The sequence below is a fragment of the Phytophthora cinnamomi genome (genome assembly GCF_018691715.1).
Source record: "Phytophthora cinnamomi strain GKB4 chromosome Unknown Contig127, whole genome shotgun sequence".
In the NCBI taxonomy this organism is placed as follows: domain Eukaryota; phylum Oomycota; class Peronosporomycetes; order Peronosporales; family Peronosporaceae; genus Phytophthora; species Phytophthora cinnamomi.
Genome location: NW_027151060.1, coordinates 581,975 through 609,811, shown reverse-complemented (window position 1 = coordinate 609,811; position 27,837 = coordinate 581,975). Strand labels below are relative to the sequence as shown.

General features: G+C 54.9%; 9 protein-coding genes across 9 annotated transcripts; 8 read left to right on the top strand and 1 right to left on the bottom strand.

Annotated features, from left to right (window-relative positions):
• Positions 1–18: 18 nt before the first annotated feature.
• Positions 19–3,152, top strand: IUM83_07181 (mitochondrial protein; the record flags this gene model as incomplete). The annotated part of the gene is made up of 8 exons (XM_067931450.1): positions 19–93; positions 173–289; positions 357–994; positions 1,071–1,802; positions 2,035–2,452; positions 2,527–2,596; positions 2,876–2,994; positions 3,060–3,152. 8 exons carry the CDS (start codon positions 19–21, stop codon positions 3,150–3,152), a joined length of 2,262 nt encoding a protein of 753 aa, XP_067780250.1.
• Positions 3,153–3,684: 532 nt separating this feature from the next.
• Positions 3,685–6,959, bottom strand: IUM83_07180 (putative E3 ubiquitin ligase; the record flags this gene model as incomplete). The annotated part of the gene is made up of 3 exons (XM_067931449.1): positions 3,685–4,801; positions 5,147–5,472; positions 5,568–6,959. The coding sequence occupies 3 exons, from the start codon at positions 6,957–6,959 to the stop codon at positions 3,685–3,687; spliced, it is 2,835 nt and encodes a 944-aa protein (XP_067780249.1).
• A 2,437-nt stretch (positions 6,960–9,396) lies between these two features.
• Positions 9,397–10,056, top strand: IUM83_07179 (uncharacterized protein; the record flags this gene model as incomplete). The annotated part of the gene is made up of 1 exon (XM_067931448.1): positions 9,397–10,056. One exon carries the CDS (start codon positions 9,397–9,399, stop codon positions 10,054–10,056), a length of 660 nt encoding a protein of 219 aa, XP_067780394.1.
• A 3,538-nt stretch (positions 10,057–13,594) lies between these two features.
• IUM83_07178 (uncharacterized protein) lies at positions 13,595–15,752 on the top strand (the record flags this gene model as incomplete). The annotated part of the gene is made up of 8 exons (XM_067931447.1): positions 13,595–13,670; positions 13,740–13,888; positions 13,965–14,159; positions 14,232–14,368; positions 14,431–14,866; positions 14,934–15,074; positions 15,139–15,243; positions 15,324–15,752. The coding sequence occupies 8 exons, from the start codon at positions 13,595–13,597 to the stop codon at positions 15,750–15,752; spliced, it is 1,668 nt and encodes a 555-aa protein (XP_067780395.1).
• Positions 15,753–16,141: 389 nt separating this feature from the next.
• On the top strand, positions 16,142–16,444 carry IUM83_07177 (uncharacterized protein; the record flags this gene model as incomplete). Its single annotated transcript, XM_067931446.1, has 1 exon — positions 16,142–16,444. One exon carries the CDS (start codon positions 16,142–16,144, stop codon positions 16,442–16,444), a length of 303 nt encoding a protein of 100 aa, XP_067780418.1.
• A 1,860-nt stretch (positions 16,445–18,304) lies between these two features.
• IUM83_07176 (translation elongation factor aEF-2) lies at positions 18,305–21,023 on the top strand (the record flags this gene model as incomplete). The annotated part of the gene is made up of 2 exons (XM_067931445.1): positions 18,305–18,307; positions 18,447–21,023. The coding sequence occupies 2 exons, from the start codon at positions 18,305–18,307 to the stop codon at positions 21,021–21,023; spliced, it is 2,580 nt and encodes an 859-aa protein (XP_067780392.1).
• A 1,668-nt stretch (positions 21,024–22,691) lies between these two features.
• Positions 22,692–24,254, top strand: IUM83_07175 (aldehyde dehydrogenase, mitochondrial precursor; the record flags this gene model as incomplete). Its single annotated transcript, XM_067931444.1, has 1 exon — positions 22,692–24,254. One exon carries the CDS (start codon positions 22,692–22,694, stop codon positions 24,252–24,254), a length of 1,563 nt encoding a protein of 520 aa, XP_067780393.1.
• A 937-nt stretch (positions 24,255–25,191) lies between these two features.
• On the top strand, positions 25,192–25,867 carry IUM83_07174 (uncharacterized protein; the record flags this gene model as incomplete). Its single annotated transcript, XM_067931443.1, has 4 exons — positions 25,192–25,254; positions 25,338–25,442; positions 25,553–25,609; positions 25,712–25,867. 4 exons carry the CDS (start codon positions 25,192–25,194, stop codon positions 25,865–25,867), a joined length of 381 nt encoding a protein of 126 aa, XP_067780419.1.
• A 414-nt stretch (positions 25,868–26,281) lies between these two features.
• IUM83_07173 (putative protein phosphatase 2C) lies at positions 26,282–27,509 on the top strand (the record flags this gene model as incomplete). Its single annotated transcript, XM_067931442.1, has 3 exons — positions 26,282–26,800; positions 26,892–27,226; positions 27,323–27,509. 3 exons carry the CDS (start codon positions 26,282–26,284, stop codon positions 27,507–27,509), a joined length of 1,041 nt encoding a protein of 346 aa, XP_067780387.1.
• Positions 27,510–27,837: the final 328 nt, after the last annotated feature.

Sequence of the window (27,837 nt, the reverse complement as noted above, 5' to 3'; positions counted from 1 at the left end):
GCGCAAGACAACGCCGCCATGGCCAAGCGCTCCTCGACGCTCAAGCAGTTCTTGCTGCGCGTGCACCCCGACCACTTCCGCAACATCCCCGAGGCGAGTCCGAGCTGTCTTTTAAGCCTTATGACCCGCCTCAAAATGCTCAGACGTCGTCGCGCTGTATTCTATTCCGCAGGTCCACGATGAGAATCTGCAGTCCGTGAAGCTGCTCAACCAGTTCATGGACGAGCACTACGCGGCTCCAGGCGGCGGCTCCATAGGCTGGAGGCGGCTGGGGGCTCCACGAGAGAAGGTGGGGAGGGTCTCCTGTTAAGTAGCAGCAGGACAGCAGCTGACAGGCCTCTGTGGACGGTGGGCAGGTGTACTTCAGCGTGATGGTGCCGTCGTTGAGCTCCAAGGAGCAGAGCGAGGAGACCAAGAGGGTGAAGAGGTTCCCGCTGGAGCTGGCGGCCAATATTGAGGCCAAGATGGTCGCTGTGTTGAGGGAGTGCGGCGTTGTAGTTCAGGGCACTGTGGAGGAGGAGTCGACGTCTGGAACAGGGTCTCAGTCGCGTCGAGTCAAAAAGAGAGCTGAGAGGAGGCCGGACAACTGGCGGCAAGGCCAGCAGGGAGGCTGGAAACGCCCCAGCGGCATGGATTTCGGGGATTTTACAATGGGCGAGATGTACGCCAAAGCGAATCGCGCGGCGTTTGCTTCTAGAAGGAGGAAGAAACCGATCCAGAGTTTGAAGGGGTTGCTGGAGTTCATGAAGGAGGAGGAGACGATGGAGATCCAGCAACGGCGTCGGATTGCGTGGGAGTCGATTCAATCGGTTAGGGGCACGCTAAAGCGTGAGCTCGGCCTTGATGACGTGCTCTTTACGTGCGGGTGGTCGACGATGCACTTGAACACGACCGTTATGATCCTCCTCCAGACACTACGCAAGTACACGCGAGCAAACAAGCAGGGCATCTTCACACCCAAAGACTTTCTTCGCGGCGCGACTATTGACCTCAGGTGAGCGGCATTGCGATAGACTCCGAATTGTTAAACGTTTTGACTGAAAAACTAAAGCACTTTTGTTTTGGCGCAGCGCCAACCCGTCTGGAATAGACTTCAGCAATGAATATCGAATTGGGCTCAACCCGGCGGATGTTCCAGTGCAGTGGGTGCAAGTACTGGAGACCATCGATGCGAATATGGTATTGTTCATGAAGGCATCGCGGGAAAGCCTAGCAACACTGCAGGCGGATGCCACCGCGACTCTGGGAGAAGCAAACATTTCAAGGGGCCACACATGCTCGGCTCTTGGTTACCGGACGTTTTTGCAAAATATGCGGCAGCGCGATGCTGGGGGTCAGAACAGTGAGCAAGGATTACTGGAGAAGTTCACGCTTGTAATCGAGGATGAGTCGTACGAGTGGGTGGTCCTCGATACTGGTGAGGTGCGAGCACCGTTCACGAGTTCGTATGGGGAAGCTATCTTGTTTCTCAGCAAGAATCGGTCTTTGATTCGCCGCCAGCAGGACGCACACAGCGCAAATCTGCAGGCATTTACCTACATATCTTCTCGATGCGCAGACGTCATGCGTATAAAGACCATCAGGCGCGACGAGGGGATTCCAGTGGCCGACGCAATTGTGGCATGCGAAGAACTCCTCAAGGCTGTAGTTGGTATGGCTCCGCCGAGCTCAAAATGCTCTATTCCTCAAGAAATGGTGCGCTTCCTGGACACCTACACACAAGGTCGCAGCATTTGCATCAGCCGCACGTACGGACTGGGCCAAGATGGAGTCTTCACGCTGCCTGTAGACTGGTTCAAGTGGTAAGCGCGACTTCAACTTGCCTCCACTAATTAGTTCCGGATACGTTATCCGGAGTGTGCTTAGTTTCAAACCTGCAAAATATAATCCACGATAGATGGAGGAAGAGATCCATAAGCTCCGACTTCAGCTCAAGGTATCTTGTGTGTATAGCGTAAAATACCACCTGCTTCGGTGCTGAAGTATTTTCGAGTAATGGCAGACAGCACGGAACGATGTGAAGCGGTATGCTAGTTACGCACTGCGCCTGCAGCAGGAATTGGAGCGAGAAAAACAGAAGCGCAAGGAGGACGAAGGCAATGGCATTCTGGACGAGAAGGATGCACGGTTCCCGGAATTAAGAGAGGAATACTCAGGCCCAGCAGCAACTTCTTTTTGGGACAAGAAAGTGGAGAAGGCGAGGAAGGAACATGTCGCGTGGTGTCGCAAGATCGACGGGGTGATACAGACGCTGAACGAGCGACGTGAAGATGATAGGGGCAAGAAGAAGGATGTCAGGCGTGACAACCAGGTAGAAGAGAGTGTCGACAGCGTGATGCAGGAACTGGAGCAGTTTCTGAGGCATCAGAGGAGTTTGATTGGGGAACTTGGCCGCGAGAATGCGAAGCTGCGAGATATGTTGCACAGTCGACCGACGCGACGCGAGCTACTGGTGAGTTGGGGCAATGAGTACAGTAGTGCTGTGAAGGAGTTTGGACTAATAATGAGTGTGATATGCTTATGTAGTCGTCGCAGCTTGAGATTGAGCGCTTGCAGCGGCATATACAAAAACTGCGTGCACGGGTGAAAGATACTGGTGCGTCTAAGCCACGGAGCGGAGTTGTCGTCGATAAAGACGCCATAATGAATGAACCTTCTCTTTCAGAGAGGATAAGTGAGGAGAGGCTGCTCCAATCATTGCGAGTGAACACAGAGATTTCACTAACCCAGCACAAATACCTGAAGGAGAAGATGCACTGTTATCTTACTTTGGACCCTTCACTAAAGACGCAAGATTTGACACAATCCAGTATGGTCGAACGTGTTGGTCGGATATGCTCTGATATCGTTGCCTCTTGCTGCTACGTACTGGAAGTTGAGGTTATCGGTGATCTTCCGAAGTGTGTTGAAAACTCGCACCAGCTTGCGCACGTTTCCTCTACGTACCAGCGATTCGTCGAGCGAATAGAAAAACTACTGAAGCGGTTTGATGAGGTACACGCTGAGTGCTTTTAAGTATAGCTAATTGCGAACTATTAACTGATGTTTGCTGTTCTTAGGATGCCTTCTACGCTATACGAGCCGAGTTTACAGCAGAAACAGCGTGTCACGAAGCTTTAGAAGGGGTACGCGCCTATACGTATGCGAATTGAACTGCGTTTATACTTACAACGTGCATGTAGATTCTGTCCCATGTTAGTGATGTGTTGGTCGAACTAGACGCGCGTCGTGACCAGATGAAGCCACCAGGTTCGAAAGCTCATGAGGTTTTGCTTGCAAACATGAAGCTACTCCAGGTATCGCGCATTGACCAGCTGGCGCCAACTATTCGGGTACGTTGGGTGGTAAACGCAACGCCCTATTATATATCGAAACGATGCTAAGGATGAAGCATACATGTACCTCGCTATCCTTTTGCAGCGCTTGGTTGAAAACATGCGAGCTGAGCAAGAATTCCAAGGCAGTTTACGAGAGCTTTTCGGTTTGGATGAGGCTGCAACTCGAAAACAGATTTTGCACGTTGCCTCCGTTCTGTTTGGTGAGCTCGGCTTTCTAACCGGCAGTACCCCCTCGCTTAAAGATTCCCCCATATGATCTTGTACTGCAGTACGTAACCTAAAACTATCAGATTCAACATGATCAAAACCATCCCATTCATAAGGTGTTGTCCTGTATCAAATGTGCCTAGTTTTCATTTTGAGCGAGCTCAACTTTCCTAGCTTCCGTGTAAGCCGTGTGCAACACCTCCGCAACCTCTGCAGCATGCTGAAGCAGAAAAGCAAGGGAGATTTTTTCAGTCCGCTCTTCAAACCGCACTTGTAGAGCCCGCCCAATCATTTTGTCACTTGGGTAGAGCTCTAAAGACTGCTGCGCCTTGGGGTTCATGACTTTCTGCTTTTTAGATGGGGATGCTGCTGTATTAACGTCCATGATCGAGCGCCGGTATTTCCGCCAAATGTGCCACGCCATTTTCACGTGCTCCTTCTCAACTCGGGATCGAACCTCCTTCGCGCACTCGTTTTCCTTCCCAAGCCATTGGAGCACGCATCGTCGCTCAAATCTTCTACCAAACAAACACAAATCTTTCTTATCTTCCGTCGGGTCCTCTTCAGCATTCAACTCTTTGTGTTCTAGTTTTTCCACACAGAAGAACCACTTCTTCGCCGTCGTTGTGTGTGGGAACGACACAAACGTTTCCACGCGATCAAAACCTACTCGCAACGCAGTCTTCTCCATTACATCGACGTATTCCAACCCTGACGGATAAACCTGGAAAACCGCGCGCGAGTCCTGCTCACCCGACAATTTTGTCAACAGAGACGAGAAGCAAATTTCCAGTCCTTTTGGCTGCAGCCATTGCAACATCGAGATACCAATCGCAGAATTCAGCACTCCAGATCGAATGGGAAGCTTCTGAGCAGCATTGCCACAGTAGAAGTCGACAGGTGTTTGGGTCTCCTGCCCTCCCTCCTCCTTCGAAGCTAGAGACAACATCGACGCGCTAATGTCGAACGCCAGCGTGAACGCCGACATTTCTCTCTCCTTGAACCAATTCTGAGCTGCTTGTGTGCTTAGCCCAGAGCCGGCACCCAAGTCTAACAAGAAGAAGACATCTTCCTTGGTCCCTGATTGCGTCGGGTCCAACAGTAGAAGCTCCAGAGCGTGTCGGGTCAGGTCTTTTTGGATGCTAGCGTTTGCCGCTGTGGTGTAGACGCTTGACTGCTTGTCACTGTAGAAATCGCGCGCAGCGGCCGACAGCGGCGTCGCCAAGGCGTTGCCCTTCTCTTCTGGTCGCAGACTTCTGTTGAACGGCATCGCCAACCAATGTTAAAGTGTAGCCATTTCGATTTTGTTTAAATAAGTAGCGTGTCAACTTAAATAGGGTGATCCTTTAGAAATAGCAGTGCGGAACAAAAGAGTCCACATCGAAAGACGTAGTGTCCACCCAAGCTGTGTGATGAACACTCAGGTTGACACACGAAAGATGGTCTGGTCGCTAGGCGATTGATCGTTCGTGTCTTCGATATCGCGCGCAGTGATTGTTTCGTCGTGCCCCGAGCGGCGAGAACTTGATAGGCCACTGAAAGTCGGGCGCCAGGCATCGCGTCGGAAGACCAACACCAAGCCAAAGATGGGCGACACGCACATCAGAATAGCAGCCCCAGCCGCGACGCCACCGATAAACACACCAAGGGCAGCCAATCCCAATGCCAACACGATCGGCGCCAACAGCACGTAGCCAGACACACAAAAGCAGGTCGTGAAAGCTTGCCGGAACGTGAGACGAGCGTTGGTTGTGCAGGGAAAGAAGCAGCAGCACAGGATGCTGAACACCACGGCCAGCACGAATGCTGGTGGACCAAATAGCACGAAGAATAGAATCCGTATCACCATACCGATCCCCTTTTGTGTAGTTCCTTGTCCCTCGATATCTGCCATTTGATTGCCTGCGCAGCCACGGACGTTCCACCACTGCAACACAAGCATAGTAGCACAAATTATTGGCGTAAGTTAGTTTCGACAGTAGGTGATAACCACTGTCATTAATACAAAACAGATCGAAGTACCTGGAAGTGCTCTGGGAAAACACTATCATCGATAATCTTGAGACAGATCCAGCAGAAACTTGTGTTGCACACGACACACTTCATCTGGTTGCATCCCCCAGTCTTCTCGACGTTATTCTGGCAACCAGGACATGGCTTGGAAATCTTACTAATCAGAGCATTGTTGAGCTTCTCGACTGCAATCATCTTCTTGTCGTACTCGGCGCAGGTGCGTCCCTGATGTGCATTACTGTGCACGAAACAAAACTCGCGATTGCAAGCCTCACAAACGCACTCCGGGTGGTCACTCCCAGCACATAACTGCGAGTGGTCACAATACGGGCACTGCCGGGCGAGCTCATGCTCCTTGTTAAACTTGAACTTGTTATACTTCTGCCAGACCTCATCGGACACGAGCGACTGAATATCATCCACCGCGATCTCAGCCTTGCACGCCGTCTTGTCGTCCGAATTCTCGAAAAAACACTTGGGATACACCTGTCCTTCCTTAATCTTAAACTCCAGGTAATTCTTCAAGCACGTCTCACAAAAAGTATGCCCACACACGGAGAGAGCGTACGACGTGTTCACGGGCGCGTAGTCATAGCAGATCTGACAGAGGAACGTCTCCTCCAAGGAAAGACCCAAGTAGCTCGCCATGGATCTCAGCAAGCTCGGCACCGAGTGTCCGAGACTATTGCTCTCCTGGCGTCTGAACGCCGTCAAGGACAAGCTGAGCCCGTTGGTCTCCGTCTTCTCCTCCAGGTCAATAGACGATGGCGGCTGAGTAGACGCTGCGACTGCAAGCGACATTTCATCCGCAGTCTCCTCGTCCCTCACCTCTGCATCGAACTCACTCATACTCATGCGGGACGACAGGGGCAAAGATCGTCCTCGGTCCCGGACGCTGGCGCGCGTCAGAGCGCCCAGAGTGCGCCCCGAGGAGGCCCGCACCAGGCTGGACATGTGCTCCCAGCTGCCTCGTCTCGTGTCCTCCATGGTGGCCAGCGCCTCGTTCTCCATTATGGGGATCGAGCCTCGCCTCGGTGGCGCGGCGTCTGAAATTGTATCACTATTGGTAATGGGTCCATCAGCTGCGTCCTCCACTGAGAGACGGAACTCGCCGACTGCCGCTGCGGCAGAGGACGCGCGCGCGCGAGACGAGCGACCATCATTCTCCACCGGCAGCGCCGAGATCTGATTCTCCATCGCCGCCAGCAGTGAAGCCATGTGCGCGGCCCAAGCGTCGGGCACGTCCCGCTGCTCGAGCTCCTGCTGCCGCCGCAGCTGGTGCAGCCGCCAGCGCCAGCGCATGCGCTCGTCCTCGCCCGAGAAGGCCTGCAGCAGCCGCAGCGAGCTGTACAGCGCCGCGAGGTGTGCGGCGCGGTCGCGGGTCGACGGTGCGGGCTGCATCAGGGACGGATAGTGTGCCCGCGCGACTCTACTGGCGAATTAACATGACTACTGGCTTGAAAGGAGGGGCGATTGGTGGAAATGGATCAGCGTGATGGACCAATCAGGATCGACTCCACTTCAACTTGGGAAGTTGCAGTTTTTTTTTTCACATGCTTTCACCTCATTCATTTCCCAAAGGTTTCGCTACTACCAACAACGTTGATACAACCGCACGAGCAGCTTTGCGATCAGGATGATGTTCAGGTCGTCGTCGCTGTTGTCGGTCATCCAGCAGAGAAACAGCCCCCTGTTTACGACTTTGGACGATGATGAGCGCGGTTGGTGTGGTACGTTCGTCTCCACGCTAAGTATGATGGGGTGTAATGCAGTGGCACTTATCAAGTGTGGGTGTTGCTTGTTTACCACTCCCTTAACGTTATGGTGGCCGTTGGCGGTGTATTTAGCGCTATGCTGCTGCTTGTGGGGGGGGGGTCTCAGTTTTGGCTTGGTCGAGGTGTCTTTCATCTATCGGGCAGTCGAGTGGATCACAGTTGCTGAGTAGTGGACGGAGTTGCTTGTGAGCTATTGGTGCGCTTATATTACTGATCATCGATATGAAGTGGCCTGTTGTGAAGACGGCACTCCTGTGGATACCCTTATTGTTCTGTGCATGCTCCATTGTCGGGGCTGCAATCGTTTATCTTGTTCAGGTCGTAGTGAAACGCGCGCTTTACTTCCTCCGATGAAGTAAAGCGCGACTGAGGAAGTTCCTCGTGCCGAAGTGTCATCGGTGTGCTAAGTGATGGGGTCATTAGTGCCATTGTGGTCCAACCGCTTATCTCGATTCTTAGTGATGGGGGCCACTCCACCTTTGGACTACTGCACATGCTTCGCTCCCTAGCCGGCATTGTCTGCATGCTGGTGTGTGGATAATTGCTGCAATGGCACTATCAGTGATAGTCTATCACCGATTGCTGCTGCATTGCCTTCTCAATAGGCTTCGCTTGTTTTAGACGAGGAAGAGTCTCTTTCCTCGTCTCTTAAGATTCCCAAGCTTAGGTTGAATCAACGGGCTCTTCAGAGCCGAATGCAAATGTTCACCACGAGTGTTGACCAACCACCATTCCCAAAGCAAAATATAACCCCCTACCGTTGGCGGTTCTCGAAAATGAGCGGGATCGCAGGCTTACCCGTATGGTAGCTCTGTTCGGGAGCAAGCTGTCAAGTTTTCTTCTTCCCAAAAGCTAGAAAGTTGAGTAGAGAACTTTTTGTTGACAGTTGGGCACACGTTGTACTTTATTTCAAAAAGCATCTCGCTCATTTACAGTTAGCACAAATAACGAGCGATGAACTCCCACCGTACGAACCGAAGAAACTATGGCGCCGGGAAAAAGCTATCATGAGCCCAAGTTATCTTCTTCTTCTGGGAAGGATTCGCTACAAACGTTAAAACATTCAAAGATTAAATGGGGTGACGTCGGCTCCAAGTTGAAGAGTGGATTTTGCGATCGAACGAGTCGTCGTGGTCGGTTTCCATGCGCTGAGCGTTGTAGTGGTCGGAAGTGGCATTTATGCGATGAAGTACTGGCGCCATTTTGCGTGGCTTTGGATTTTTTTTCTCCTCCTGTCTTCGGGCCCCCGTGCGTGCTGGCGTACAAGATGAAGCTGTCATACAAGGGTGACCTTGGTGTCGTGATATCCATAGCCGTGTACAAGGGGGCTCTCTTGATAACCGCCGTTTCGGCGCTCCGACCTTCTCTAGTAATTTCCAGCATAGTCTGTTGTACGGAAGTAGATGTAGACAGGTGTCTCGCTGACGTATTCGAGCATGCGTCTCCTGCGTGGCCAACTGGAGCGGTGCGGAGATAGGAAACAATGGTCCCTGTTGCCTGTTTTGTTATTAAAGGCTTGCTGAGTGCTGCGGTGGTCATCTTTGCAGTAATCCTACCTCGTAGCGATTTCCAGTGGCGGCAATGTGCCTATCCTGCGCAGTTTGATCTCGTTCGGCCAGAGCCCCGTCCTGTTCGTCGGTGTGATCTGCAGCCTCTGGGTAGTCGGTGGTGCTAGGCTGTTCAAGGTGGCGAAGCTGTCCGTGAGGTTGGCAGAAAAGTTCGTTCGCGTTTTCTACATGTAAGCCCAAGTCGGTGAATACATGTACGATATATATATCAATCATGTCATTCGTCCTTCCCTCTTTGCCATGCCAGCGCAGTCTGCTTTGCCCAGCGCTGCACTGCCGAGTGGGCACCGCAACAGCGCGCGACCACTCGTCTCGGAGCGTCTGCTTCGCCGAACCTTCTGCGTCAAATCAGGTGTGGATACGCTTCAGTCGCTCGCATAACGGACCTCGTCGACTGCTTCCTTGGGCAGCCGCCTGTCGGTCCCCATCTAACAGCGGCGATCATGATCACCGAGACCAGACGCCGCAGTTCCAGACTCGCTTCCAAGCCCGGACATGCAGGTGGGCCGACCCCTTGACGGCGACGTACGCCGATTCCGCGGTGGCCCGCGCGTGGCCGTTGCCTCCGTCGGCGCCGCGTTCCACCGCCCCGCCCCCAAGAGCTTCGCCGCCATGGTACCGGTCGAGGAGATCCGGCTGGACGTGGTGGGCTCCAAGACGCTGGGCCAAGGACGCCGCCGCAGCGACATCCAGCGTCAAAGTAGCCTGGAGGACATCCGGCCAGCATCACCCATGGCCAGCAAGCCCAAGGGGCTTCTGAACCCCGTCAAGAGCGACGGGCGCGTGCATCCGTCGTGGACGGAGGTGGAGAGCGAGCCCGAGACGGCCGAGCTGTCGGTCGCTAGCGGTGACCACCTGCACTCGTTCCGCGTCGAGGACACCGGATCGTTCCGCAACATGGAGGTGCTGACCTGCTTTCGATCAGAAGTGCGCCGAGGACTGTGCCTACTGTTGAAGGCCGCGACCGCCGAGAAGTGGCACATGTGCTGGGCGGCGCTGCTGTCGATGTTCCTGCTGCCGATGATCCTCATGCTCATGGTGGTGGCCGGCGTGGGCTTCGTCGTGCTGTCCACGTGGGTCACCATTGCCGCCGTCGTGGTATGCCCGCTCGCGTACGTCAACCCGAGGTTGTACAACTACGCCACAGACTCGTAGAGAACGATCCAATGCGGAGCTTGAGGTATAAAGGCCCCGCAACGATTTTCTATCGCTGCTGGATAAAGGCATCCTGGTACTATGCGTGTAATTCATGTACTTTTACTTTCGAGGCTGCAGCTCAATTGTTTTTTGTCTTGACCAGGAGCATCTCGTGTGGGCGATGGCGTGACAGACTGTCACTGACAGTAGTCGGTCATGGAACAGTACACCGGCAGTTTTTTTTTCCTTACCGTAATTTACCACCGAGAACATTCCTGAAACCTTCTTTCGGGACAGCAGCGATTTCAACGAAGCGAGTTTCGATATTGGGGTAGTTTTAGAACCGCTCGACTGTCGGAATACAAAGCAAGATTTTTAACCCCTTGAGACTATTTTGCGGTGATCAAGGTTGTCGTTGGCGTTCTGAGTGCTGCGGTACTTGTCTGCATGGTGATTTTGCCTGCACTGGTGATTTTCAGCGGTGGCGACGCACCAATTATTGGCAATCAGGCTACATTCCACGACAATCCCATCGTTTACGTCGTATCGTCTCTTTCGATGTAGTTTATCGGCTTCGTTGGGATGTCTGTGGTGACAGCGCTATCTGTGAACCTCACGACTCGAGTCTGTGGAGAATGGAAGTCGGAAGAAAATGAAACGCAAAAACAGGATGAATGCGAGGTTGACGTGGGAATTCCAGTGACCCCCGAGAATGGGTCAAGCACAATAGACTTCGCGAAGCTGGAGTCAGGCACTCCCGTCGCGACGTCGGGCGCAGTGACAACGCTGTAGTGCGAACGTCGTGCGTGGTCTCGGTGTTAACTGACACTTCATCGCCTGGAGTTTTGACGGAAATTCAGTATGTCTTTAACGAAGTGTTTACACTTGTGAACAGATTCGGGAATGAGCAGGTTGTGTGATTTGGCGGTCCGATGTGATGTACTACCTACGAGGAAGAACTGTGCTGGCTTGGCTACATTTACCCATAGTCACTGGTGCTTTCTTGCTGTCTTGTAGAGCGATTGGGATCGAATCAGATATTGAAGCTGCTCGGATGATACCGTTTTTTTTGCGGAGTGCATTGCAGCGTAGCATTTGACAAGCGATGATATTTTTACGGTTCAGAGCCTCGACGTCTTGATCAGCAACTAAACGACTTCGAAGTATACCCTACGGTGAACGCCCAGATGACAATGATAGCTCGTGTGCGATGAAGCTGCAAGAGTTTTTTGTCTGTTTAAAACTTCTTAAAAGAAATGACGATGAGAAAAACTAAACCCGCAAGATGACGAGCCAGTTCGCTCGACGTCCTATCCATATATCGCGGCTGATGATGAATACCTACAGAATCTTACATTTTCAAGTGCGGGGGCAATTGATGCAAAGGCTTTGGGTCAGCACGTTCCAGCGTGTATGAGAAGCTTATTGTTCGCAACTTCAATGCATAGCGGGGCTTCTTTTGGCTGTGCTGTATGGATCGCTGAATATCTTATGGGCTGTGCCTTGTGTGCTTATGTGTGTTGGTTACGTCGGATACGTTTTCTTCGCCACCGCAACGAGTACTTTACCTCCCTTGGTGAGTGCAGATGCTTACATTGTCAACGTCGCCAACTCTGTCGTCTCGTCAAGCGCTGTACAGGAGAAAGCCGTCTTGTTCCCGAAGAATGTACAAACGATTCAAAATGGCGGGTCCGAGAGAACAGAACCACTCATTGATTAGACTCGTCGGGTCTGGGCCGGATTTCTCTACTTTGCTGTATCTAAGATCTGCCGCTGTGATCCAGGCTGCTTCAGCCATCGCGACACTCCATTCCTATACCAGTGGTTAACATCCCAAGACAACCCCACAGCGCACGCCACCTTCATCGTGTTGTTCGATATGGTTGGCGCCGTCGTTGTGATGATAGTGGTGGCGCTGTCAGTGAAGCTGACATGTTTCGTTTTTGGTGAGTGGAAGCCCGAGCAACTCCAGGGCAGTGAGTTGACATACAGATCGAGTTCGTCTCGAGAAACTTCATATTCCGAGCTCGAGTCCGCTACCTCCACGGCCCCATCTGCTGTTCCAAGCACACCATCGCGACTCAGCCCTACGTTCGTAGATTTTAATCTTTTTTTTTAACCACCGCATTATTGACTTTTATTTTAAAAAAAAGTCAGTAATGGGGTCGTCATTCACTTTTCATTTGTATGGACTTCAAGTGAGCGACACTGTTCCAAGTACCCCCGAAAGAGTGATGCGAGTCAACCACGGTGACGCTTCAAGCTCCACTAGCAGTACGTCATTCTCCATTTTGCCGGGTTCAGAGGAAGAGATTAAATCATGAAACAAATTCAAGACCAAGACATTTTACATGATTGCAGCGACTATAATATTCAAGGGTTGAAGGCAATTCAGTTGGTTGTAATAACAGGAAGCGGCGATCAATAACCTCCGGGTCAATGGCTTCTGCATCCTGAACGACGTCGTGTTCGAGCACATCCTCAGCTACTTGGGCAACCAAACGCTCACCAAGCTGCAGTCGGTCACGGGAGATCGCTACCCAACCTGTGAAGCTCCGTTGGCAAGGTACTGCTGCCGGTGCGAGAACGACAACTCTGTGATTCTGCGCGGGCTCTGTCGCGAGTGCGAGTCGAAGACAAAAAGTTACTTACCACTCGCAACAAGGAAGGTGGCGAAAGAGATCTACGGTGTGAGACATCTCTCGTTAGTTCTGCGCGAAGCTGGCCGGCAAAACTCGCTGTACGATCGCGTCGAGCTGGAAAACTGCGTGCTGCGCTTCTTCGGGTTGAAGCTGGCGTGGGTGAGGGACATCGCACAACGAGACGCGGAGAGAACAATGCTGACTGAAATAAAGCAGAAAAAGAAGAAAGAACGAGAGGCCTACTTGGAATCACTAGCACCAGGATTCGCGGCGTATGTCGAGAGTGTTTCCTGGAAGATGGCTAATGAAGCCGAGCTCGAAGGCGCCAGTATAAGATATCGTAGGTTAGCGAGAGCTCTGGAACAGCGCGGTCTTCAACTCAGGGCTGATTCTTTCATCTGTAAGGAGTTCATCACTTCGGGCTACCGGATGATTGACGATGTGGTTGATACGATGGAGGAGATGAGCTTCCTCTATGCGCATACTGAGTATGCGAGACTGAGGAACGGCAAGATTATGGCGTTTCAAGATGAATGGGGTGGCTGGTTTCCTCAAGCTACGATGAGCGATGCTGCCTCCGTTTGCCGTGACAAAACAAAAGCCGAATTGTGCCTCCAATTTCTGCGTGATAATCGTGGGCTCACGATCCCCTTGAAATGGGAAAACTGTCGCCCACGCTTTGACGATGACGACTTTTAAGTCGTCATCAGACGGTTTAAAAAGTAGCGATGGCGGCGACAATATTGACTACGGCCAAAGTCGTACCAACGTGCATTCAAACCCGAGAGTCGTGAAATCCGTATCGCGACTTTTCGATTAGCAACTTCAATTCAGCGTTCAATGTCGGAAATACTACGAATGAGCGTGGCGCAATTTCTACGAATCAAATGTCTACATTATCGAGTGGAAGCAGGATGCTGATCAACGGGCCGGCAGAGTGGAGCGAAGCGCTAGTTGCCACGGGGGACAAGAGCAACCTGCTGCAGAATGGTGCAGACGCAGACACCTTTACTTCTCTTCCAGCGCGAGTTTGGTACCTAACTAGATTCTTTTCTGCAGGATACAACTCGAAGCTGCAGGTGTCCGCGATGTCGCTCGGCCCAACTGTAGTCATCACAAGATATGCAGACACCATGACAGGGTTTGCACGCGGCATCTTGGGCCAACCCAATGACTCTTTGGTTCTACATGAAGATAGTTCGGACAGTGTGGGTACTGGGACGTGAAGTACAAAAGAGTGTTGTAGTGTGAGGCAATTGACTTCGGTACTTCTGTTCTTTATAGAAGACGTCGCGTTATCGGCTGGTGTCGTGGTATAATGGATCCACAGAGAAGAGTCTGCTGGGGCTGGCTTCGACTACTGGAGTGGAGATTTGGGAGGTCACTGCAACAAGTGGCATATCGGCAATTTTGAAAGGCACAGTGGAGATCAATCACGCACGAGGATTGGCTTGGAACCCGTGCAGCGAAGTTCTACTTGTATGTGACAGCAACAGACGTCTATGATTGTACTGTAGTTGTTCTAATGAGTGTGCTAACATTTATGCAAAGGTTTACTCGAAAACGGAGCTCCAATTGGTCAACGCGTCGCATTCATCCTTATCATGGCGAACGATTCATAGTGAGAGCACTACCCGACACGCTTGGGGGGCATGTTCGTGGAGTCCCTGCGGCCTGCAGGTGTCAATGTACGTCGAAATGTTTGCCTGAACAATAAAAATGACATTCCTAACTATTAACTGATCCTTAGCGCCCAGAATCATACGCTTCACTGCTTCAGTTGGGCAGATCCGGACTCCCTACTATCGGGGCTTCCGAAACACGACCAGATCAACGTTAGTAGCTCTGGCGGCAAAGGTCTTCTATTGGATACCAGTGTCGGTCCTATTGGTGCAGTGGCGCGGGTATCCCCTACAATTTGCATTCTCGCGACGGACACGAAGTTGATTGTCGAAGGTATCTCGCGCGCGGATCTAGTAATCTCAGCGATGGGCACCGAACGCAGGGAGACTCTTTCAGCTGGGTCAGATAATTCGCCAAGTTTGTTGCTGCGCCCTGAAAGTCCCTACCGCTTGAATATCCGCGAGCAAATGGTAGCTCCATCTAGCGATATCATCGACTTGACATCGATACGCGTCTCAACCAGTTCTAACCAGAGTTCGCTGCAAATACTAAACCGCGTCGACGTACGAACCAGCTTTTGCTGATAGCAAACGCCGTTATATGACTAATGTTGCGTGTATGGAATCCCAGGCTTCCAGCGTCCGCCTAAACCCGTCTGGTGAGAAACCGTATTCGCACTTGCACATCGCCGAGTTCAAAGCGGGACGTTGGGGCTTCACTTCAATCCTTGATCTGCCCCATTTGTCTTCCCCCAATATTCTCCTAGCTCAGGTTCGTCACATTTAGTCATTCCTTGTGCTAACCGGTCAAGCTAACGTCCCCAATCGACGAGCAGGGGATGCGGGTCATTGTTGGAAGCTGCTTGTCGCCGCGCCTGGTTGTTGCGCACTTGGATGTATCCGATCGAATGGAGTGGACTGCTTCCCTCTCGGGTGAATTGGTGAGCCAGCATGGATCGCTTGAGAATAATACGCCCTGTTCTAACTGCAACGCTTGCCTGCCCATACGTTCGTGACCCAGGAACTACCGCCAACGCACGTGTGCCGCGGAATCTATCTCGCAGAGAAGTCCCCGTTCGCGGACATTGCCTCCACGGAGAAGCGCAAGCGCGCCACCTTCTTCCACACTCCTGCAAACACCCAGCCGCAGCCAGTCTTCCTGTCTAGATTCAAGGTGCCCCGCCGTACACGACCCACATCAAACACCAAACCACCCGGCAGCGCACAGGAACCGTCCGCAATTGCTGCTGATAAGACGACGAAGAGCTCCGCTGACGGTGGCAGCGGCGGCGAGAACAAGGACCTGCTGGAGCTCATTCTTGCGAAAGTGACGGCCATGCAGACGCAGCTGAACGCCCGCTTCGACGACGTGGACAAGAAGCTGCAGCATTTGACGGCTCGCGTCGAGCAGATCGAGCGCAACGGCGGAACATGCGCGAAGCACGTGTAGTAAACAGAAGCAAGAGTGATGCTCGCCTGCAACCATTCCGCTGTCAAGATCGTCTTCATCTCGCGACCTATGCCGGTTGGCTAGTGTAGCCATTTTACCCAACAGCTTTCAAGACAAGAAAACGGACCCCTGTCATTCTCGATTCTTCGTTGTGTGTACATGGTGTGGCACACGACGGAGCCGCACGAGAGCGGATCGTCAGAATCTAACCGACACCCCAAGACTCAAGACCACAGAAGACTATGGGCCGCTCTCGTTCCTCGCGTCCTGCCGCCCGCCCGGCCCCGCGCCGCGCCCCCGCCCCGGCCCAGCCGCGTCGCCCCGCGCCCGCCCCCGCTCAGACCCAGGCCGCTCCCCCTCCGGCGCACCAGAGCAGCAGCGGCGGCGGCATGATGAGCGGCCTCATGGGCACGGTGGCCCAGGGCATGGCCTTCGGCACGGGCAGCGCCATCGCGCACCGCGCCGTGGGCGCCGTGGCCAACTCGTTCTCGGGCTCGGACGCCCCCCAGGAGCAGCAGCAGCAAGCCGCTCCGGCCCAGGACTACCAGGCCGCGCAGCCGCCGCAGCAGAACCAGTGCGGCGCCGACCAGAAGGCCTTCCTCGAGTGCCTCAACACCAACAGCAACGACATCAGCGCCTGCCAGTTCTACCTCGACCAGTTCAAGCAGTGCCAGCAGAGCGCCTTCATGTAGGCCCGCTCTCTGCGAAGGAGATGCAGGCTTGCCACCAGCCGGGCCGATGACGACGACGAGCGCCGCCCGAGTCCTTTTCTTTGTCTGCGTGACCGAGTTTCGCGTCGGCGGCGTAGACAGAAAGGGCGGGGGACGAACTTGTTGCTTGCGACCGGCAGGTTGCCGGGGACTTTGCCTGCCTGAGGAAAAGCGAGCACTAGACCAATTAATGAACTACGCGTGCAAAAAGCACGAGTTCGCAATTATGTTATGCAACGGGATTGTGCGTTCACTGTGTTTGCTTGCGCGTAGGCGGCTAGATTCCTCCCTAGCCTTACGGTCTCCACCGTGGGAGCAGGTTCGGGCCTCTCGGGCCGCCGGACTCGCGCTTTTTCCTCGCTATGGTCGCGTAGCTTCTTGGTGGTCGACGGTGCGAACAAGCTTGGGTGTCAGTTCGTGCTAAACGTGTTCTGCTGAGTGGACGCTTCGCGCGGACGCTGTTGAAATTTGAATGCCCCCACACCTGATCAGTCGATGGAAACTGTGGCAAAGTGTCCTCGCATCAGCTTCCCGTCGCTGAGCAAACGCCGGGCGGGGGCAGCCCGTGAATGGCGCCTATGAAATTTCAGTGCGAGCAGGTTGAGTCATGCACGGACGATCGTCAATACGGCTAAAGCGGCGGCATCGACGGCCGAGTTGCCCTTTAATGTGCTTTTGTTCAGATGCCACGCTCCGAGTGAGTAATGAGACAGCGCGGGGGCGTTTCAAACACCACGCGCCCCTGCAGCGGACACCACCATTGCCATCGCCGTCGTTCCGGCAGTGGGGGTCTGTTGCTGATGCGGCAATTCTCGCCCGAGAGAACACACAGCCTTGAAGAAGAGCACGCGCCTCGCTCATGACGCTTCCCTTCTTCCCTACGCAATCAAAGGCACAAAGATCGCGCGCAGGCGATGTAGGCAACCCCTGCCTACAGCAGATTTTACCGCCAGGGCAGGGCCGGGCGGAGAAGAGAGAAGCCTTCGTCAGCGTCGGCGTCGTTGCCGTTATCATTGCCGCTGCTGCTCCCATATTCTTCCGACAACGGCACCGCAGGCATGCTTCTCCGCACCAGCAAGATTCTCCATCTGCTGTCACCGCACGGCACGGCATCTTCCGCGCCAATTCGGTCTGATCCTGGCGGTCTGATTCGAGGTTGAAGTGCCCATTTCGCGAAGCACCCATTTCCGAAGCGGAGCAGCTTGTTGTCCCGACGAGCGCGATGAGTAGCATAGCGAACGCGGATGAGACAACATGAATTCCATGCCGTTGCTAGATGATGTAATACGTGTTGCTGCATGCAGCATCGTCGCGTCTCCCTCTGCTGACACTGGATTGGCAAATGTGCCGGTGTGGCACCCGGGTCCCGAATCTCTAAATCATAGCGCGGAATCTGAAGCCGCGACGCTAGCAGGCCGCATTCGTGCGTGTAGCTTCGGGAACAGGAGTTGCTGTTGCGGTTGGAAAGCGGCTCGCAGCAACAGGCAGCATGGCCGGCGACCAGCGGAGCCCAATCGAGTGCCTATATTTTGGGTCTTTCGACCATCACTCCTTCAGCACCGGGAAAAACCTCGGAGAAGCAATGCACCTCGGTTTGACGGCAGGATTGTATGGAGCATACACGGGGCCATAGCTTTGCCGGCTGCGCGGGCGCTCTGCTCCACCCGTTTGTGGGCTCTTTTCTCTGTTTAGGACCTCCCCTGGCCGGCGCGTTTCCTCGCGCTCGGTTGGCTCCCGAGCCTGAGCGCCATTTCCTCTTTTGGATCCAGCTAGTCCGAAAGGGAGAAGCCCAAGCACCCGACGCCACCACACCGCCGCTAACCCCCCACCGCAGCAGCAACCATGGTAAGCCCCAGTGCCCACAGCAGCAGCATGACATACATGAAGCACCCCGCCCTCACACGGGCGGGCAGACAGCCCATAAACATTCCGTAGAAGAAGAAACTAATGCTATACATCTTCCCCTCCCCTCCGTCCCCCTCAGGTGAACTTCACGGTCGAGCAGATGCGTGAGATCATGGACTACACGAAGAACATTCGTAACATGTCCGTGATTGCCCACGTCGACCACGGCAAGTCGACGCTGACGGACTCGCTGGTGTCCAAGGCCGGTATTATCTCGGCCAAGCACGCCGGTGAGGCCCGTTTCACGGACACGCGCGCCGACGAGCAGGAGCGTTGCATTACCATCAAGTCGACGGGTATCTCGATGTTCTTCGAGTACGACATGGACGCCGGTGAGCAGGCCACCGCCGCCGCCATCGCCCACGAGTCGGCCGAGGAGGCCGCCGCCTCGAAGGAGGTGACCATCTCCAAGAACTCGTACCTGATCAACCTGATCGACTCGCCTGGTCACGTTGACTTCTCGTCGGAGGTGACGGCTGCCCTGCGTGTGACGGACGGTGCTCTGGTCGTGGTGGACTGCATTGAGGGTGTCTGCGTGCAGACCGAGACGGTGCTGCGCCAGTCGATCGGCGAGCGTGTCAAGCCCGTGCTGATGGTGAACAAGGTGGACCGCGCTCTGCTCGAGCTGCACCTTGAGCCCGAGGACTGCTACCAGTCGTTCACGCGCGCCATTGAGACGGTGAACGTCGTCATTGCCACCTACTTCGACGAGAAGCTCGGCGACGTCCAGGTGTACCCCGAGAAGGGCACGGTCGCCTTCGGTTCGGGTCTCCACCAGTGGGGTTTCACCCTGAAGAAGTTCGCTCGCCTCTACTCGAAGAAGTTCGGCATTGCTGAGGAGAAGATGATGCAGAAGCTGTGGGGCGACTGGTACTTCGACGCCGCCAACAAGAAGTGGACGAGCAAGAACAACGCCGAGGGCTCCCTCAAGCGTGCTTTCTGCCAGTTCATCATGGACCCCATCATCAAGATGTTCGACGCCATCATGAACGACAAGAAGGCCAAGTTTGAGAAGATGATGAAGGCTGTGGGCGTTGAGCTCAAGTCGGACGAGAAGGACCTGTCGGGCAAGCCCCTGCTGAAGCGCGTCATGCAGCGCTGGCTGCCGGCCGCCGACGCCGTCCTGGAGATGATTGTGGTGCACCTGCCGTCCCCCGTGACGGCCCAGCGCTACCGTGTGGACACCCTGTACGAGGGCCCCCAGGACGACGAGTGCGCTGAGGCTATCCGCAAGTGCGACGTCAACGGTCCCCTGGTCATGTACGTGTCCAAGATGGTGCCGACCTCGGACAAGGGTCGTTTCTACGCATTCGGCCGTGTGTTCGCTGGTAAGATCGCCACTGGCCAGAAGGTGCGCATGCTCGGCCCCAACTACGTGCCCGGCAAGAAGACCGACCTGTGGGTCAAGAACATTCAGCGTACGGTCATTATGATGGGCCGCTACGTCGAGCAGACCCCCGACATTCCGGCCGGTAACACGTGCGCCCTGGTGGGTGTTGACCAGTACCTGCTGAAGTCTGGTACGATCACCACGTCCGAGACGGGCCACACCATCCGTACCATGAAGTTCTCCGTGTCGCCCGTTGTGCGTGTGGCCGTTGAGCCCAAGACCGCTTCGGACCTGCCCAAGCTTGTGGAGGGCATGAAGCGTCTGTCCAAGTCCGACCCCATGGTCCTGTGTTACACGGAGGAGTCGGGTGAGCACATTATCGCCGGTGCCGGTGAGCTCCACCTTGAGATCTGTCTGAAGGATCTGCAGGAGGAGTTCATGGGCACGGAGGTCAAGATCTCGGAGCCCGTTGTGTCTTACCGTGAGACGATCACGGGCAACTCGTCGAAGACGTGCCTGTCGAAGTCGCCCAACAAGCACAACCGTCTGTTCTGCGAGGCCACTCCTCTGGGCGACGAGCTGACGCAGGAGATTGAGGAGGACAAGGAGGAGGTGAGCCCCCGTTACGACTTCAAGCTTCGCGCTCGTTACCTTGCCGACAACCACGACTGGGACGTGACCGACGCCCGTAAGATCTGGGGCTACGGCCCGGACGGCACGGGTGCCAACGTGTTCGTGGACGCCACCAAGGGTGTGTCGTACCTGAACGAAATCAAGGAGTCCGTGCTGGGCGGCTTCAACTGGGCCACCAAGGACGGTGTGCTTTGCGAGGAGGTCGTGCGCGGCATGCGCGTGAACCTGCTGGATGTGGTGCTCCACGCTGATGCTATTCACCGTGGTATGGGCCAGATTCTGCCCACCACCCGCCGTGTGGTGTACGCCTGCCAGCTCGTGTCGGAGCCCGCTCTTATGGAGCCGGTCTTCCTTGCCGACATCCAGGTGCCCCAGGACGCCGTTGGCGGTGTCTACGGTGTGCTGACCCGCCGTCGTGGCCACGTCTTCGCCGAGGAGCAGCGCCCGGGTACCCCGATGATGCAGCTGAAGGCTTACCTTCCCGTCAACGAGTCGTTCGGCTTCACCGCTGACCTGCGTCAGGCTACGGGTGGCAAGGCCTTCCCGCAGTGCGTGTTCGACCACTACCAGGCGATTGGCGGCGACCCGACCGACACCAACAACATGGCCGGCAAGCTGGTGAACGGCGTGCGTGTCCGCAAGGGTCTGTCTCCGGACGTGCCCCCGCTTGACCGCTTCTACGACCGTCTGTAAGGCGTTTAGCTCGAGCAAAATCTTCTGTCGTGGTTCTGCCCGGTGCCTTTGAGCGCGGGCGGGTCTCTTGCGTCCGGATTTGTTTCGGCTTGTAGCTCGGTTTAACATCGTAGTTGAATGGAGATGCCTCTTTTTATAACCATTTCGTCGACCACTTTGTTTCGAGTGTCCATGCGTTCTTAGTTGCAACGAGAGGTGTTCGTCTACAGGCAGACGCTGCACTTAGCACACCTAGATAAACTCGAGCACAGCAAATTAGGGACCTGGACGTGCCATCACAACCAACCCTAGGTTAGAACAACAAAGTGTGTACAGCACTGTGTTTCATTCGTTCTGAGATTCAGCTTTTGATATGGTGCTCTTCCGTGGTTGAAGAGACCAGCGCTGTTAGCACCAGTCCCTACAGTTCAGCCAACACAGTACCAATAGACTATTGGTTAGTACCCCATTGCCGAAGCACTTCATGCACGTTTGAGAAGTTTGTTGGACAATGTCGAGTAGGAGTATCACATACGCCACGATCACCATGACTGCCATTCCGGCAGGCAAGAGTGCCACGTTCGCCAGCAGGAGAGTCACAGATATTACCCCACAACAACCACCAAGACATTCAGCAGATGGAACTTCCAACTTGGAAGAAAAGAAGTACTGCATCCCGACTCGCATGGACGACTTCCGCTGCAGAATATTGGCTTTGAATTGACTGGGGATGGAGTGACTTTCTGCAACGGTCATAACAATGATGTGGGGCATGCAACAGTCAAAGCAGAGCCCTCCGGTCATGTTCGTACAATGAAACACGCTATCAATGCGAAACTCACCATAAGCTCAGTCTTGTAAATTCAAAGCCGAACGTCGAATCCGCCAAGCCCAATCGAGCCCCCCCCCCTGCAGATTCGATGCATCAAAAGTGCCAGGTACTTGAAGTTAATGTAAACCGTTGCACCAGATACTTTCCGGTGGGGTCAACGACGTTTGGACATGGCAACCGCGGCCACTTGCACCACTGCTCCATGAGTTAAACCCACTGGTTCTTTCTAAGACTGAGCTTCCTTCCCTGAAGCAGTTTGCTACGGCCGCAGCGAAATTGGAGTACACTATCAGTCCGGTCCGGATTGATGGCACCAATCCGCATCACTTTGATGCGCGTCAGCCTGGCGAAATTGACAGCAACTTCAACCAGGTGCTCCCGATCTGCCCGCCGCATCTCTCCGGTGCGCTTCGCTAGTAAACTGCGGCGCTTACGAAATGGAGTCTGCACTGGAATGAGCATGCACGGAGCCGGTCCTGCGCGCGGCCAGCGCCGTCGCCGTCTGCGAGAACAGCAATTCACCCCTGTAAACTTCAACGCTTACGAAATTCCAATGGCGGAAGGGGGGCATACTTTGCTGAAGAGAGCTCCACGCGTTGACCGCTGTTCTAGTTGAAGTTATCCGCGTTGACGTCACTCGCCTCGCTTTCAAAGCGTGTCAAACGTAGCGCTGCACCGAAGTGACGTTGTCCGTTCCTTTCAGCGCATCTCGCTAGGAGGACCTGTCGTGGTTGAAGCTGCCAGCTTATCGACACACCATCGACGCACAGCAATGCACTGGGACGGGAGCTGTGCCAGAGCTCATTCTGCCTTTTGCTCGCCCGCCGTCAAGCCCCGCAGCCCCCGCCACTGTCGCCATGCAGCGCCAGGTCCTCCGTCAAGCCCCCCGCTTCGCCATGAAGTCGGCCGCCACGGCCTCCAAGGCCTCACCGCTCGTGCTGTCGCGCCACTTCTCGACTCCCGTGCAGGTCAAGCAGACCAACCTGCTGATCAACAATGAGTTCGTGCCGTCCGTGTCGGGCAAGACCTTCGAGACGTACAACCCGGCCACCGAGGAGAAGATCACGGACGTCGCCGAGGCTGGCTCCGCCGACATTGACGCCGCCGTGGCCGCTGCCCGCGCTGCCTTCGAGGGCCCGTGGCGCACCATGCCCGCTTCGGAGCGCGGCATTCTGATGAACAGACTCGCGGACCTCATCGAAGAGAACATCGACGAGCTTGCCGCCCTCGAGGCCCTCGACAACGGCAAGCCGTGTGCTGAGGCCAAGGCTGCCGACCTCGGCCTCGTGATCAAGACCCTCCGCTACTACGCGGGCTGGCCCGACAAGATCCACGGCTCCGTCATCCCCATCGCGGGCCCCTACCTCTGCTACACCAAGGCTGAACCCGTTGGTGTGTGCGCTCAGATCATCCCGTGGAACTTCCCGCTGCTCATGCTGGCGTGGAAGCTGGGCCCCGCTCTTGCTGCTGGCAACACCGTGGTGCTCAAGCCCGCCGAGCAGACCCCTCTGTCCGCTCTGCGTGTCGGTGAGCTGATCGTGGAGGCGGGCTTCCCCAAGGGTGTGGTGAACATCGTGCCTGGCGTGGGCCCCACTGCTGGCCGTCACCTCGCCCAGCACCCGAACGTCGACAAGGTCGCCTTCACGGGATCCACCGAGGTCGGCTACCAGATCATGCGCACCTCGCACGTGAGCAACATCAAGCGCGTGACGCTGGAGCTTGGCGGCAAGTCTGCCAACATCATCCTCGACGACGCGGACATCGACCTCGCCATCCAGCAATCGCAGCTGGGCCTGTTCCTGAACCAGGGCCAGTGCTGCATTGCCGGCACGCGCGTGTACGTGCAAGAGGGTATCTACGACGAGTTCGTGAAGCGCACGGTGGAGGCTGCTCGCGCCCGTGTTGTGGGCGACCCGTTCGACGCCAGCACGCAGCAGGGAGCTCAGATTGACGAGACCCAGTTCGAGAAGATCATGGGTTACATTGACGAGGGTGTGAAGGAGGGCGCCCGCCTGTTGACGGGTGGTAAGCGCCACGGCAACAAGGGTTGGTTCGTTGAGCCCACCGTGTTTGCCGATGTCACGGACGACATGACCATCGCCCGCGAGGAGATCTTCGGTCCTGTCATGTCCATCCTCAAGTTCAAGACCATCGACGAGGTCATTGAGCGTGCCAACGACTCTGTCTACGGACTGGGCGCCGGTGTGGTGACCAAGAGTGTCGACAACGCCCTCAAGATCTCCAACGGTATCCGCACGGGCACTGTGTACGTGAACTGCTACGACGTGTTCGACGGTAACACGCCGTTCGGCGGCTTCAAGGACTCTGGTGTTGGCCGCGAGCTGGGCGAGCTGGGCCTGCGCAACTACCTGGAGAACAAGACAGTGATCATCAAGCGTCCGGACGACTCGATGCCATAAGTGTTTTCAACTCATGTGGAAGTGTAGTGGTGTCTTTTTGCGACCAAAGGCAAGTGACCAAACAACAAAGCTAATTCAAAGTTAAGCAGCCATTTGTCAAGGAATCGAGTTGCGACATTTTCTAACTGTGCTATGACAGTCCTGCGCGACGAAGACTTCCCCAGATGTACTGAAGTACTGGCGATGTGCATGTTCGTCCAAGTTCATCATCTAGGAGGCAGAAAATCGCGAAGTGAACCACCCAACGTTTTCTTTCTTTCTTAACCGTTTGATAATACTCAACGAAGACAACATGATCGCAGATTTCGCAACACTTGAAAGCTTACTGGTGGTGACAACTACATTAACAATAGTGTGATGCAATGATGCAAATTTAGGCTGGAAAATGCTGGAACTATTGAGACCGCGCTTAGATTCTTGAATTACAGCATGTCCGCGTTGAACACATTATAGTGCTGACCAAACGTGTTTTATATGGTTCCCCTCCAGATGAACGATCCTCCAACGCACCTATTCAGCTCCATGAGCCGTCAGACGGAGTGTCAACTTTCAGCATCCACAGGATCCCCACATTACATGGTGCAATGCAACATCATATTTCCTAGCCACCGAAGAGCAAATGCTCCCCAGTAGAGAGAGCGACGAGCGATCACCAGCTTGGGTTAGACCCCTGAGGCGGTTTGTTTTCACGTCAAGCAGTTCTCGTTGAAGTTGATTTGTTCTTACGTGCACCACACCATCTCCGACCTGTGAAATGGCACGCCATGATTGGCCTACATCAGCCAATCAGCCATCTTCGAACGCCATAAATTCGCCGAAAATACCTTATGACGTTGCGGCCAGCAAAGCCAAAGCACGAAGCAAAGTCGAGGTGACGAAGGCGTCTTGATCCATCCCCGCAGAGAGTAGCGCGCGCGCGAGGTTCATGTACAATCGGATGGCGAACGGAAGGTCTTCCGCGCGAGAATCCCTCTTCGCGGGGGCCTCCTCGCGGTCACAGGTGCGCGCGAGCGAGCACGTTCGTCCGTCCCGACCCGAGAGTTTTAACGTCCGGTTGCTTCGTTGCACGTGGCCTGGTGGTAGGTCGGAGGGAGCGTCGACAACGGCGAGCAGGCCAAGCGGCTGCTGGAGGAGCAGAACGATGAGCAGATCAGCCACTTGTCGCTACAGATCACTCAGTTGAAGCAGGTGCGAGGGCGGACGCTGCCTGAACCTTCTCCGTGGAGCGTTGGAGGTGCATTTGGTCAATAATAACCAAATATTGACGCTGTTGTGTTGCCGTGCTGTCTGTGCTGTAGCTGTCGGGTAGCATTCACGCGGAAGTGGTGGACCAGAACCGATTCCTGGACGGCATGGTGGGCGGTGGCTGCTCTGGATCTTCGTGTGGATATTCTGCTGATTAAGGCTGACGGTGGCGTAATTTCTCTTTGTTTTGTGTCGCTGCGTGCGTGCTGCAGGGCAAGGAGTTCGACAACACGGAGGGGCTGCTGGGCGGCACCATGAAGCGCCTGGGCATCATGATGGACCAGGGAGGCAGCAAGCACATGCTGTACCTCATCCTGTTCGTCGTGGTGGTGTTTGTGCTGCTGTACTTCGCCATGCGATCTCACTAGAGCGTGGTAATCGAAAACGCGGCGTTGCATGTTTTTAATCCACCATAACCACACTTCTCGCGAACGAGCTGGACGCATCGGATGAATGAGTGCTATATTAGTACAGAGCACATGATTTCCGATTGCAACCCATCGAACTGAAGGCAAACCCTAGCACAGTATATCAAATACCCTCTTGAATATGCTCATATCTGTTTCGAAAGGGACTTTAAGAATAACCTTCGCTTGTTAGAGTTTCCATTACCGATAACTTTTGTCATTAGATATTATTGAGATACAAACACGTTGAAGCAGCGACAATGCGAAGACAGGTAGTGTCCGCCGCTCCGGATCCGTCTTCTTCACCGACGCTTTCACCAAACTTCGGGGCGAGTCGCACGCGCAGACCAGCAACCGAGAGCCACTCGCGCAGTCATGGGCAACTTCCTGGCCACGCCGATCACCGACAAGGACACGGATGGCGGCAAGGGCAACAACCTCGAGTTCGGCCTCGCCACCATGCAGGGCTGGCGCACGGGCATGGAGGACGCGCACGTGGCGGAGGTGTCGCCGCTGGGGCTGCCCCCTGACTGCTCGCTGTTCGCCGTGTTCGACGGCCACGGCGGCCGCTTGGCAGCGGATCTAGCGTCCGAGCGCATCACGGAGAAGCTGGTCGCGGCCGCTGACAAGGACGACCTGTTCCCCGGCGGCAAGGCGAAGGGCGCCGACCCGGACAAGATCGGCAAGGCCATGCGCGACGCCTTCATGGAGCTGGACGCCAGCATCCGCAAGACGTTCGACGAGAACTTCGGCTCGGACCAGAGCGGCTGCACGGCCATCGCGGCGCTGGTCACGCCCTCACACATCATCGTGGCCAACTCGGGTGACTCGCGCAGCGTCATGGCCAAGGATGGCCGCACGGTCGAGATGTCCTACGACCACAAGCCCATCAACGTACGTCGACGTGGAACTGTTGTGCGTAGTGGGGGGGGGTGCATGGGTAATTGATGTGTTGTGATGGTGGGTGGGTGGGCTGGTGCTGCAGGCGGGAGAGCGCAGGCGCATCGAGAACGCCGGCGGGTTGGTGCGTAGCAACCGCGTGAACGGCGACCTGGCCGTCTCGCGCGCGCTCGGAGACTTCTCCTACAAGGCCAACACGAAGCTGCCGGCCGAGCAACAGCAGGTGTCGGCCGAGCCCGACATTGAAGTGCAGAATATCGACGGGACCGAGGAGTTCCTGATCTTGGCGTGCGACGGAATCTGGGACGTCATGAGCAACGACGAGCTCTGTGCGTACATCCGTCAGCTGATGAACAACGGCGAGTCGGACCTCAAGTTAATAGCCGAGGAGATCTTGGACAACTGCCTTCGCGCAGGAAGGCATGTTGGCATCTATCTTGCTTCTTAAATTCTGTGCTTTGCTGTGCTCATGGATACTAACTGCCGAACATGTCGTTGTTATTTCTTGTATCGCAGCCGTGACAACATGAGCGTTGTGATCGTCAAGTTTCCTGGAGCAAAGCTCGGCGAGGGCGGCGGCGTCCGTAAAATCCGAGAGGAACGTGCTCGTCTGGAAAAGGCTGAACAGGAGGCGAATGGCGAATTTGACGACCACGATAACGGTGGAGTTGCAGGTGCCCTTCCGGGTTCTAAATCCACGTAGCGCCAACGAAGTGGAGACGTGGGGTGCGTTCCAATGCTTCTTCACACATCTAGCCTCGTTGCTCCGCACCCTGCGTCGACCATGGAAATGAAAAGGAGCAGCCAGTTACCTGCGAGGTTTGATTTGTCTGCGGGTGCATTGCATCCATTTTACCAACCTCCTTGCTGTGGTGACAGTTCTCACATAAAGCTTTATGCATGTCGATGTGTTAATCAAAGAGCTTGGGAATGATAGTGTGTTGCATTTTGTACGTACTGCTACGTGTAATTTGCCTGCGCCATGCATAAATGTACGTACTACTACGTGAAATTTGCCCGCGCCATTTGAT